This window comes from Ictalurus furcatus, chromosome 18 (genome assembly GCF_023375685.1).
Source record: "Ictalurus furcatus strain D&B chromosome 18, Billie_1.0, whole genome shotgun sequence".
In the NCBI taxonomy this organism is placed as follows: domain Eukaryota; kingdom Metazoa; phylum Chordata; class Actinopteri; order Siluriformes; family Ictaluridae; genus Ictalurus; species Ictalurus furcatus.
Window position 1 is genome coordinate 5,440,100 of NC_071272.1, and position 14,051 is coordinate 5,454,150.

The 14,051-nt window shown below is 43.1% G+C and overlaps 1 protein-coding gene across 4 annotated transcripts in view; it reads right to left on the reverse strand.

Annotated features, from left to right (window-relative positions):
- vav2 (vav 2 guanine nucleotide exchange factor) overlaps nt 1-12,911 on the reverse strand; it is a 188,870-nt gene extending 175,959 nt beyond the window's left edge. For 2 of the 4 annotated variants that reach the window (XM_053648697.1, XM_053648695.1), the window contains exon 1: nt 11,547-12,910. In XM_053648697.1, the coding sequence (XP_053504672.1) occupies nt 11,547-11,750 (204 nt within the window). In that variant the 5' untranslated portion in view covers nt 11,751-12,910. Of the gene's footprint in view, nt 1-11,546 lie in introns of all 4 variants that reach the window. The other 2 variants (XM_053648698.1, XM_053648696.1) reach the window with 2 other exon arrangements.
- Between the last annotated feature and the right edge of the window lie 1,140 nt (nt 12,912-14,051).

Consider the following 14,051-nt stretch of genomic DNA (forward strand, 5'->3'; position numbering starts at 1 on the left):
CCCATGGCTGCGTGAGCAGAGAGTGTGAGTGCTAGCATGGCCTGCCTGCAGTCCTAACCTGTCTCAGATTGAGAACGTGTGGTGCATTATGAAGCGCAAAATATGGCAACGAAGGCGCCGTACAGTTGTGCAGCTGTATAGGAGAAACACATAATGGATGAACGGGGGAAAATTCTGCTTGCTAAACTTAACCAACAGGTGTCTTCACTCAGCACCCAAACGCTCAATAAGTGTTATTAGAAGAAAAGCTGACGGTACACAGTAGTAAACACTCGACTGTCCCAACTATTTTGGAGTGTGTCGCAATCATCAGATTTGAAATGAGTGTGTATTTTCAAAAATAAATTCGTTTCACAAAGTAAAACATCAAATAACGTGTTAATAACTGTGTTTTCAATATCGTACAGGGTGAACTGAACTTTCAAATGACTCTTTTTGGTTTTTTCGCATTTTCCATACTGTCCCAACTTTTTTGGAATTGGGGTTGTATATGTCTCACTGTAGTCGCTGGTTTGCATCTCTTAGATCCGGTTCCCTCTACACATTTGCCTACTGTCACAAAGATGACACACGCGGACTGAGCTGCGAGATGGAAATCACACTGGATTTCCATATGGAACATCAGTCTGATGAGCACGACTTATCACCGCCTTTGTTCAGGGGTTTCCTCTAAACAGGAAACTTTCCACACATGCCTGCATGCAACGCAAACCAAATATTTATTTACATACAGATGCAAGAGAACAGAAAGTGTAGGTGGGGAATGAAATAAAGCACACTGGATCTCCAGTTATGACATATTCTCCCTACCAAGACAGAAGCGCGTCATGGTAATAATAATACAAAGTTACATTTCGTTGATTTTAATGCTGAATGTTTACGCCGGTAGTCATGTCTCAGACGTCTGAATTTAAGTATCTTAAGTATTTAAGTCAAAACGTCTATTACGTTGAGGTCTGGACTGGGCATGTCCACTTGTGCATGACAGCAGCCGCTAAACATTTTAGGTATCCATGGAAACCAATGGCATGAACCGATTTATACAACTTGTGGCCGCTCTTTAAATATCTGTTGAACTCAAAACTGAGGTCATTTAAATAAATAAATCAAAAGTCTCCGTGGCTATTTTAAGGCCAGTTTGAAATTAGCCACAAATCCGGGGAGTGTACACAAGGAAGCAGCAGGAACAGGGAGGAAACCACCCCTCCCTTTCACTCCTGTCGGTTACATGCTATTCCATTTAGCATGCATGATTAACAGGCACATCCTCCACGCGCAGAATCAATAAGCAGCGGGGGTTTTGCGCGACCGTCTCGAATGTTGCAACCCTACCTGCGTCCCCTTCCTTTCCCCAGCCAATTAGGAGATTTGATCAATACTTCTGGGTAACGGGATATTGGCTGGCGTTGCTCGGAAATTCTGCAATGTGGCTGATCGCGTACCGTAAAAAACAAAAGCGTGCCACGGGATGACAATCGTATCGCGTTTGTTCGCGTGTGGCAAATATTAAGGAGCTTATCTTGAGCAGGGCGAGAAGCTTGCAGTGGTTTGGAACCGCTGGGAGAACTGTTTTCTTCTCTTGATCTTATCGTCGCCCCCGTTTCGACCGTTTCTCCACGACTAGAGTGCGCACACATATATGCACTAGTGCAAGCCAAACACTGTACACTACGCTGTATACAACTTACAGCAGAAAGCCCTGAAGCTGGAACGAACATGTCCAGGCCATCTGTTTGTTGCGGATTTCTCCGTGCGAAATAAATAAATAAAAGCCATGTCTTATTCCCTGGCTCATCTGTGTGTTAATATCCTATAACCAAACTCCTGATGCAGATGGAGATGGAGCTTCGTTTTTACGAGCACCGGCTCCGCAAATGGGCTCGTCCTCCATTTTCCCAATAGAATGTCACTTAAGACAGAAGTGAAAGTCTGAAAAGTCCTGCTGGGAAAGCATGTTATCGTAAAACAAGTTCATAATGCTCGTGAGCGGGACTAATAAAAAATATGGTAATATTGTGCACCTGAGGGGGTTTCTGCTTCCGCGAGTAAAGGAACGAGACGGGGGACAGAACGACAGCTGCTCGACTCGGTCGTTTCCAGAGCTCGATCGATCACGAGCAACTATTACCGTTATACGTAGAGAATCCGAAATGCTTCGACCACACAAACACATGACGGAACCGACCGACCGTGAAACGGACGGTTTTAAACCTGCTGTGCCGAACGTGAAGCGGTGTAGAGTGCTTTGAACGGTAAATTGTTCCCGAAGGGTCAAGGGCGGAACTGAGGTGAGCAGAAAAGATATCGTTTTAACAGTGAGATACCGAAGTGTACAGAATGATATCAAGAGCGGTATCAAGAGTCAAATCCTATCTATAAGATAAGATAAAATTTATTGATTTCTGATGGGAAACTATAAGGAAGTTCTTAGGTGTTTGATTTTTTTTTTTAAATCGTTGCCATGACGATGCATCACATCATATGCCTCGTTCTAGTCTCCTTCTACAGCAAAAATGAAGGAATGAGCGATTGCTTCCTTTAGCTCAGCATTCCGACTGACCCACACAAGCACAAAGACGTCTCACAGCAGGAGACAAGTCATAAATATATTAGCCAGCCCTCTGGGCAAGTGAAAGCTCCAATGTGCTGTCCAGTCCTATGTCAAGCTCGTCCAAAAACAAAAAAAAAACAAAAAACTAAACGACTACTAATGTATTTTAGCTTTAGAGTCTGACATGATAATGATGTGCATTCATACAAATTACAGAAAAGAAGCGAGTGCTTGAATCCCTGGGAGCGGTGACATTATGTAGCTTTCCTGATGGTGATGAAACGTTGTGTTTGCACCCTCCACAAAAAGACGGAAAGTCTTAGGTTAACATTGTGGGGTTCTCTCGGTGCATGTGAAGATGTTATATGAATCTGGATAGCGTATGATACACGTTAGGTATTCGGTAATATATATCTGTTTTCTCTCAAACCTCCAGCAATACAGTAGTGTAGTGCAGGTTCGATTTTTTTTTTTTAAGAAACTGACCGATTTCTACAACCTCCTGGAGCTACGTCTCCGCAGGGTAACGGATACGCCGGGTTGTCCCGGGTGTCCTCGCTACCGATTTATCCACCGCTGCACAGCAAAGCTCGAGCAACAGCAGCATCCGAACCCCGTTCTCCAATCACTCTTAGCTCTCTCTCGCTCGCTCGCGCTCGCTCTCTCTCTCTCTCTCTCTCTCTCTCTCTCTCTCTCTCTCTCTCTCTCTCTCTCCATTGCTCCCGACACACAAAGGGTCTCTATTCAAATCGCTGAGTAACCACCAATTTCCTCCTCTCCTAAATCGTATTAAGTTTCCCCGGTCGTGACACAACACGAAGTTGTGCTAACGAGCGCTGTAAATGAAATCATTTACACCCAGCTGCCACAGGTCAAAGGTCAGGAGCAGACCAACCAACTAGATTAGATCACACAATTCCGCGTCCGGCCCGGCACTCCGGTAACGACAAAGAGCTACTCGAGGGATTCGGTCCGAACATGTCGGGATTCTTTAAAAGGCGTGTGTTCAAAATGCGCGATGTTAAAAGACGGGGAGATCTTTACTAGCGCTTTCCGAAGGGCCGAACCGGCTAAACATTCGGAATCCTTAACGTCTCAACACCTTAATCACAGCAATCACTATTAAGGAAGTATAATACTGCGATACGTTGCTCTTTTCATAAGGAACATGGACGCAACACAACACAAGACACATTCTGCGTTGTGTAGAAATGATGATTTATTACTTCCTGGAGATCCAAAACAGAAACATGAGCTCAACTGGAACCAGGAACCGGTATGCATGTACGATCCGTAGTCTTGAACAGTATACACGACGTGACTTGAGAGCACTTTTATCGTAAAGGAAGCACTGCCAAGGATGTAATTTCACACAAGTTTCATTTCACGAGAAAAAAAAACAAAATCCCAGGGGAATCAGTGTAATCCCATTATCTCAATACACAAACAGCGTCAGAGACGGATGTACTACATCCTGTCAGAGGACTTTGGGCCTTGTTTATACTTGTTTATCCATCGTTCTCAAAGTGCCATACGTGGGTCATAGCCAAGGGGTCTGAGATTTCTTAATGTATGGTTTTTTGGGGGGTTTTTTGGGGGGTTTTTTTAAACTATACTAGACATGATTTCTATAATCTATGGGGTTTTTTTTTTTTTTCCTTCTTAGCTTCTGACCTTTTCTTGCATTTATCACTCGAACACAAACACATCGCTCACCATCTCACGATTTGTGTTTTCGGCCGTACGAAACTGAAAAAAAAAAAAGAGTCATCCGTGCCTACAACAGTTACTTGAAGATTTTGTCATTCTGGCAAATCGGATATAAAATCGAGTATAAAAACCCCCCCTGCATTATTTAGCGCACCAGAGGAACGCTGGTAGAATATGGAGGAACGGCGCCCGAGGGGGAGACGACAAGCAGAGACGATTCGGCAGGGAAGCGGCTTGATAAGGCAGATAAATCAGAACGGGCGAGTTGTAAAATAAAACCTATTTCCAACCGCTGAGAAGATTACGAGCGTTATGAACACATCCGTCTCACGAAACATAGAAAGGCTGTAAAAAATAAGAATTACAGAACGACAGCGTTATGCTAAACAAGCAGGCTTCCTGCGTGTGCCCTGTGGGTCTAGTGGAGCGCAAAAAGAGGTCGAGCTAAACGCGGCAAATTAGCTGTAGCGAAACAGGAAGGAGAAGGGTGTGTGTGTGTGTTCCCAGAAGCCCTGCAGAGACAGGGGAGCAGAAGAAAGAAAAGATGTGTTCCCAGAGCTAGATGGAGTCTCTAAACACAGGTATCAAATACACACACACACACACACACACACACACACACACACACAGCTGCTCTATGAATCATGCCACAGGCATTCACCAGTGATATGAAGGAAAACATCAACAACGTACGTAGATTCCAACAGAACCTCCAGATCTGTCGTGTTCAGACAAATCCGTTTGAGCTGGAGATCCATCAGGAGCTCCGTGTGCTACTGCACAGCACTGGTACCAGCTTGTACCGTGCACAACCCGACACACCATTCTCTAGCATACAAAGCAAAGTTTGTTTTTAAAACAAACAAACAAAAAACCCAGCAGCTTCATCAACAGCATCTTATCTTAAAGGGATACTCCAGCTTTTTTGTTTTTCCCACCCTAATTTCTACATACCATATCTATAGCAGACATACGGTCACCTCACTCCAGAATTTCATCACGTCTCCCTGTACCAGTAGATACAGGGTAGATACAGGTAAAACAAAAACCATTTAGTCAGGACTCACAATGTCTGAGACCTAAAAATATTTGGGAACATTTTCCAGAATTTTCCATTTGGGCTTCAGCTATTGATTAATCGGTTAGTTTGGTTTCTTGGAATATAGCCAATGGACTTTATACAAACTTTAAGACAGGTTAAACTTGTAGACTTTGGTCTCCTTCAAGCCGGAAGAGTTACTGCGTTGTGCTGGAAGAGTATGGATGCTCCGTCCATGAACATGTGGATAAAGTAGATCTCGAACTGTATCGGACTGGAAAGGCTTAAACTTATATTGCTAAAGGCAAGCGGGAAGACTTTGATCAGCTATGGGAGCCGTACATAAATGTCATGTAAAATAGAAGTGTAGACCTTACGGAAAAAAAACAAATTCCATTTATTTATATTTATTTATTTATCTTTTTTTTTTTCTTCTCGTTTCCCCCCCAGTCAATTAGTTTGGTTATTTTAAAAAAAAACATACTACATATCAGAATCAAGCACGGGATACGCATCTTGCGCAAGCGTACACATAGCGATCTTTCCAGGATTTTGAGATCCCAGAGACTAACGCAAATTCAAGGAAACTAAAGTTTTTTTTCACAGATTTGGGCTGAGACGCGTCATGTGACGTCATCGCGACACGCGTCCAGTCAAACTCTCTTCGATTAACGCCCGTCGCACACGAGTACAGCTAACGGGTCTCATTTACCAACAAACATCGCTGCGAAACACTGCAAAAATTTCATGCCGTTGCAATTTAGCCGATTCAAGTTCATTCCGGAAAAAAAAAAAAAAAACGCTGTGAAATTCCTGTTCGTACTGACATACTTAGCATCTAGAGAGTAACGGTTGTAGTTTTTAATTCGCGTTATATAGTGCCCATCCTATGTGATTTTCGAGTAAACATCTTCGGATCGTTTCTCAGCACGATGAGAAACACCCGACAAAGTGTACAGCGCTAAGCTGCGGCTTTGCCTTTCAAATACTATTCTGAAAAGAAAGAGGGAAAAAAAAAAAAAACACAGGTTCAAACAACGCGAGAGAATCCTCGGCATATCCTGGACAAATAAGACGATGGGTTGAAGACCTTCGCGCTCGTTATAGTGAAGAGAAGAAGCAACCTCTCTGTGTGATTGACAGCTTCGTTACAGAGCTTCGGTATTTCCGCTCTCGTTGCGAGCTGGGGGGACACTGACTCCTGACACTGACTTCAGCGCCCGTTCGTCATCTTCCAGCAACACGTACCGTACGAGCTGGACAGTTTCATTTTGCACAGTGGTACTTCAGCATCGTCTGTTGGTGTGGTCTGGTTCTGTAGGAGTTCATAGTGTTGTATTGTTTCCTGAGCTAAAGCCTTTGCTACACTCGCAAATCTCTAGGTCCGGTACAGTACGGCGCAAAAGCGCACGTTTTGTAAAGCAAAGACGCCTGAAATAAGGAATGAAATGAATCCTTTCTTCATAGAATATAAGAAATAATATATAATAATAATAATAATAATAATAATAATAATAATAATATATATAATACAGGGTGTCCTAAAAGTCTCCATGCATAGGGGATTGCATGATAGGCTCCCCCCGTGACCCTGTGTAGTGATGCATGAATGGATGGACGGATGAATTGATGGATGGATGGACGGATGAATGGATGGATGGATGAATGGATGGATGGATTCATTAACAAGCGGCTGTGGTATAAGAGGAATAAAACACTTCAGGACTTTACAAACAGAAGGGTCTTGTATTTTCCGTGTTACGGTAATGCCAGCTAACGGTCGTCTACCTTCACATGACCTTCGAGGAACTGCTGCATTAATGGAGCTCTCAAAAGCCAGCTTACGACACCTCAGCTAATGCATTTTAGCTTGTTTATTTATTAATCATTCTTTTAATGCCGTGTCAGCATCAGTGACTATTTCCATAGCAAGCTCAAATGTAGGTGAAACAGGACGTTCCATATTTCTCTACGCTAATTACAGCAATGAAATCTTACAACGCTTCGACCGTGTCAACAACAGCAGCTACATGAGGTCCTTCGATTTAATATTGAAGAAGAATTCATGGGAGCTTTCCTGGCGAGACGTTTTGACAGACGTATTTTCTGAGTAAAAGCGTGGTCTAGTAACGTTAAGAGCAGGACAGTCCGTTAATACACGCATTCTTCTTTTACAGGAATCACATGTCGGATTTTCTTCCCCGTTCGGTAGGCATTTCAGCTTATAACAACATACGCACTGTCGAAACAGTCCAGCGAATTACTACAGTAATCCTGAGGCCCCAATCTGACATATGTTGTATAGAAATAAATAAATATAATCGCACAACGAGACGTCATCAGCCGATACGTGTGTTGATTAGAGTGAGCGGATGAGGCATGGAGAACTAGTCAGACTCCGGCATCGCTGAACTTCCTACACGAACCGGCCGTGTAATCACCGCGCTGTGATTTAATAGAGGTCGTACAAAAGTCACGACTGAGTATCAAAGCACACAGTGACCTTTTGGAGTCATAAATCACACCACTGATTCGGGTTTCCAGTTGTGTCCTTCCTCCCAGACCGTCACAGGAGAACAGGGAGGACACGGGTGGGGCTGGATTACGGGCTTCTGCTGCTTGCTTAAACCATGAACACGTTTTCATCTTCTATAACGGTCGGCTCGGACATTAGTACTGACTGTCTCGTAGGGTTTTTATTTTGGGTGGGGGGGATTCATTTTAACGTGTTACGCTTTCTATAGTAGCGGCTTAGACCAGGGACTTGTATGGCGGACGTTACACAAAAACATAAGGTCTCATAATAAACGGATTATCCAACAAAGAAAAGAAAAACGTAGGATCGTTGAAGGACATGTATGAAGAGTTTGCATTTGTGGAAGGAGTTTCCAGTGCCAGTGTTTTCTCAAAGTTCTCGAACACAGCAAAGCCTTTAGGAGAGAGGATGCTGTATTTGGTGGGTTCTTGGCACCCAGCCACTTTTTTCTCTTATTAACTTCAAGTTTCAAGAGAACGTGACCAAATCGACTGTTTATACCTTGTATAACACGTATACCTTGTAGCTTTACAGCTTTATTACAACTGTAAAGCTACAAAGGTGACCAATATGGTGATGATGCCAAAACGACCCAACGAAATAGATGTTCCTCAAACAAAATGGCAGCTCAGTTTGTACATCAATGGACAGAGACCTGAATGACATATTTGTGCTTTCGGTTTTGGACGATATCTTCTAAAACAAGCTATCGTAATCTACAGAGATCATATGTGGCTATTCGCGATTCATATTTCACTGCATGCATACCCTTTAACCAGACTCCAACTCTAGCCTTATTAAAACATGCTACTTCACATTTAATAAAGGCCCAATGTGAATTTTTTCGAAGCTTACAAAGAAAAAACAAAACAAACTGCTCTGAATTTCCAGTCACAAACACCAGAAGGCAAAACAAACTAAGAAAACCAACTAACACAGCTCGTACACATGCACATGACTACAAACTCGCGTTGTTATTGTTCCATGGAAAAAATATGGGAAACTGGAAGTATTCCCCTTTCTACATTGTTTCACAAAGATCCCTGGCAGGACATCACATTCCACAAACAGAAGCTGAGGTTTTTTTGATTTTATGTTGACAAAGCCAAGCTTCCCCTGAGCATCCGCCTTCCACTGGGGCCCCACCCCATCCAATCCCATTCCAAACACACACACACACCCCCGTATCGTTCTCTCAAGAGAAATCTCAGATGCCGTACTATACGTACTGTCCGTACTGTCCATGCACAAAGTTAAACCAAATCTCGCCATAACGTATAGGGTAAAGAATTTGATGCTGAATTGAACATTCCATCAATTCCAACCATTTCAGGCCTCAATATCGAGACACAAATTGGTCAGGTTGGTGCATCCCTTTTTTTTAACCCTACTTTCACACTAGCGAGCGACGAAACCATAAACGACTGTTCGTTTTCTACGCATGTGCGTGGCAGGTTTCACCAGGTGAAGCTGGCAAACAACAAAGCAACGTTTAAACAGAGGTTTTCTCGATTCGATTCAAATTAGGTATGACCCCGGAAACTGAGCAATCCAAACGATTGGCTTGAATGAATGATTCCTTGGGCCAGTCCTATGGCGCGTGTGGTTGATGCAAAAAAAAAAAAAGAAAAGAAAAAAAAAAAAGAAGAACTTACAACCGTGGTTTTGTTTACTTAATCATGCAATATCTATATACACATTCATATATTATGAAGAAAAATAAACATTTGGAAGGAAGTAGCAAAGAACGTCAAGGAGGCACAATGGGTAGTGTTGACGCTTCACGGCTCCACGAGTCCCAATTCGATCCTACTGTCTATGTGGAGTCTCACCTGTTCTCACCGTGTTCCTGTGGGTTTCCTCCTACTGTCCAAAAACACCTCGTTTGGCTACCCTAAAGTGTAAATAAGTCTGTAAATGCATGAGCGAGTGAGTGACTATATTTACATGGACAGCAATAATCTAATCATTGACCTTATTCTGAATAAGACAATCTTGTGATTAAGGTGTTTACATGAGTCGCTTTTAGAATATTCCTTTCACATTCAGGTTTTACATGTTATAGAACATAGAGCGATTAACAGCACACGTCATTACGTCCCCACGCCACGCCATCCGACGTTCCCTCCAGAATTTCACGCATCAACATACAGTCCGTCTTTGTTATGGTATCGTATACAGTTTTTGGTGTTTCATTTTTAATTTTATGAAAGCTTCAGGTGCAGTTAATTATTTGTCATGCTGTACGTGCAAATAGACGACGGCTTGAAGCCGTGAGCTGCGTCCGAAACCGCGTACTTACCGTCTATATAGTATACAGAGGTACATGTATTTCTCCTATTATATAGTAGGTAACTACGCGGTTTGGGACGAAGCCGTGCTCTCGTTTGTCGTTAAACGGTTGCGCACTGCCATGTGTGAACGTCTCCTGTCGCAAAATGCGGTGAAAACTCCCACACGACGTTAATAGTGTGATTAAGGTGTGTACATGTCTGTAACGCATATCGGTAATGCGACTAAAACAGGAATACTCCACACGTCTTAATTCCATTTGTGTTTACTTCGAGTATGACTTTAGTCGGATTAAGGTCATCAATAATCTGTTTACATGCTAGTTTCTTAATCAGAGTATTGTCTTAATCGGGTTCATATCGGATTATTGTTGTCCATGTAAACGTACTCAATGTGAAGAAGTCGAAGAGAACATAGATGGTGCCTCCGGTCAGCGTATGTAACTAGTACAGTTGCTAATCTGCCAACGAAGCTAGCATAACGTAAATCAAACAACCAGTTTTCACACTGATTAATGCATTATTCGAATTCATGTTTAAGGTATATATAGCTACTACCGTTTCTTATCAAAAACAAATAATCGCTGGACAGTGCACGCCCAAAATCAACAACAGCAGTGGTCACTACATGACCACAAGAGACAAAGTACGAGCGAAACCTGTGACTCGCTAGCGTGAACGTCGGGTCAGGTACCAAAAGGGTAAGGGCTCAATAACATGTTATATGTTTCCTGGATTATAATCTACATTCGTGAACAAATTCTGACTTTTTTTGTGTTTAAAAGGAATGAAAATGAAAATGCCCAGAGAACAAGAACTAAGAAAGTCGGACCTCGGAATTGCGCCTTTTTTGACGCCAAATTGGGGTGGGGTGGGGGGGGGCACGGACACCTCTAAATCTGTCAACAAGCTATATACCGTATAACAAACGAATATGTCTATGTTCTTTAGGGCAGCCATGTTGATTTGACGTCACTTGCTGAACTCGGGGTCGAGTAGTACCTCCAAGTGGAAGGAGCACGCGCTTTCTTTGGTTTTTCCTTAATCAAAGGTCAGAGATTGAGAGTGCCTTCGACCTTTAGTCGAACGCACCGTTAGTTAAATCTTATCCATGTCATCATGTACTGAATGTTTAAAACGGCATTTCCTGCATAAAAATGATCTGGCATCGCAAACATTTTGTTGGTGGTGTTCCCCAAGGATCAATGCTCGGATCTGAGCAGTTTAAAATATAAATAAATAAATAAATAAATAAATAAAAAAGACCATGTGCTAGGTCCCCTCCCAACCTAGTCGATCAATTCTGCAGAACTCGTTGCACTTTGGAACATTCAAATGCATTAACTACTCTGCAGAAAAGGGTTCGAACAACCCATTAATCCCCATTTTAAGCCCTCGACACTGACGATCGGTACCTACCTGTGACATCTGAGGCCTGAAGTTGATCTGCTTCAGGTCTACAGATCCGGGTGACAGATTGTGCAGCATTTGGCACAAGAGCACCCCATCTCGGAGCGCCTGGGCCAGGTCGAAGACGACAGCCGAGGGCCAAACCACCCGGTGATTCGGGGGCAAGACCTTGCAGTCGATGAGCCACCGGGCGCACTGTCTCCACTCCTCCATAGTGACAGCGGAAAGACGAACGAAGCTCAGAAAGCCCTCTGGACGATATGACAGTCTGGCCGAGGGGCCGCTGCCCAAGACTCCGAGGAGTCACGAAAAGCGTCCGAACGTCCGAAATGTTAACGCGGTCCGAGCTAGGGTTCTGGATAACAGTCCATAGGACGAGGAAGTGATCTCAGTCCTGTTGGACAACGTGAAACGACTCAGATGAACTCCTGATCCTGAGGTCTGTCATTCTGATAAGCTGGAAATCTACTCCTGATAAAGCTGCACTCTCTGCAATCTCTGACAAGGAAAAGGTCAGACTCCAAACTTGTGCCCGAGTACTGAATCAGGAAAACCTCGTCATTCTCAAATCAGTGTAGTTTCCTCTTCTTCATCATCATCATCATCATCATCATCATCATCACCACAACGTGAAGCTCTGGAGAGTTCTGGAGAGAAACACACCTCAAAGCCTGGTGTTTTGATCCACAATCTCTTCAGTGCAAGACCGTTAAGCGTCTGCGGAGAGGTTTTAATCACAACATGTCCAAGAACAAGAAGTAGAGGAAGAAGAGATCATCTTGTGTTTGTTACAATGTGTCGTCCACTCAGTCTTTCTTCACCGACACAACAGGAAACAACTTAACAACAACGCTCACAAAGCACCATTCACTAGCTTTGAAGTAGTTTTGTTGCCAATTTTCTTTCCTTTCCTTCTTTTAGCAGTTATTTACACTGGGGTGAATTACCGGCTGTCCGCGCGCGCCACGCTAACACCGACCTTAACACGTCCGTGAAAAAAACTCGAAAATGTTCTCAGGTCCTTCTCAGTCACTGAAGAAGAAGAAGAAGAGGGGGGGGAAACGGTACTCCGTATTGGTAAAAAGGATATTTAACACCTTAACCGTCCACCCGTTTCCCGCCTATGTGTTCTCTCTACACTTTCCGGTCCGTCCCCGTGTGCTTTAATCCTCCTTCACTCGCTTTTTCTGCTGTGTTTTGATTCTTTCTGACTCCCGCTCCGAGCCGCGCGCGCGTAAGCGAGCTGACAGAGAGAGAGAGAGCGCGAGGGAGAGAGAGAGAGAATCGAGCAGAGGAAAAAAGCTCCGCGTTCACGCGCAACAGAAAGGAAGAGGCAGACGCGTGGAAGGGTGCGCGCGCCCGCCAGAGAATGAGAGCAGCTGGGTTCCCCGCGCGCGCGCGCGCGCTCATCCAGGTTCTGAGGAGAACTTTTTTTTTTTTTTTTCCCGCCCAAAACGACTACAAACACAAACACGCTAATTTAAAGGTGCGATAGGCTATTTTTGTTGTTTCTTAGTTTTACAAATAACCTGGAAAAAACGATGTATTAATAATAATTATAATAATAATAATAGTTTAAGCCATGGTCTCAGTGTATTATGTGGCGGAGAAAACCCATTGGGAAAACTGGGTTGCGGTCCGGAATGATTGATTGTGTTTACATGGCCCACCTGTCAGTCATTTTATAGACTCCCAACTCTGCCCATCACTCTTCACTCTGCCCCATCTGAGAAAAAAGGTGTAAATTATTATTATTATTACTACTACTACTACTACTGAACACACAATATATAAAATTTATTTTATTTCTTTATTTTTATTCCACCTATTTAATGTTCAAATGTTAACAAATCTTGCCTAATGCACCTAAATGTACATAAAAGGGTTCTTCACTGGTTCCTTAGAGTTTTTATATATATATATATATATATATATATATATATATATATATATATATATATATATATATATATATATATATAAACTTTTTTTTAAAAATACACCGTAAAGGCTTAGTGGTTAGCACGTTTGCTTCGCACTTCCAGTCTTGGGGGTTTGATTCCCGCCTCCGCCCCGTGTGCGTGGAGTGTGCATGTTCTCCCTGTGTTTCGAGGTTTCCTCCGGGTACTCCAGTTTCCTCCCCCGGTCCAAAGACATGCATTGTAGGTTGATTGGCATTTCCAAATTGTTTGTAGTGAGTGAATGTGTGTGCGATTGTGCCCTGCGATGGAATAACACCCTGTCCAGGGTGTCCCCTGCCTCGTGCCTGAAGTTCCCAGGCTCCAGAGACCCTGTGTAGGATAAGCGGTATGGAAAAGGGATGGATGGATGTTAGCGTCAGAGCAACAGCTCCAACTTGTCAATGTAGTTTCCTCTTCTTCATCATATTGTGTAGTGTGTCGTGTTATAAACAACATGTATGACTCATTCACATAAAGTTTCTCAGTAGTAATCATTTATTCCTAAAATATTCTTCCATTCTTCTTTTGCTCAGACTACAAAATGGATCATTCT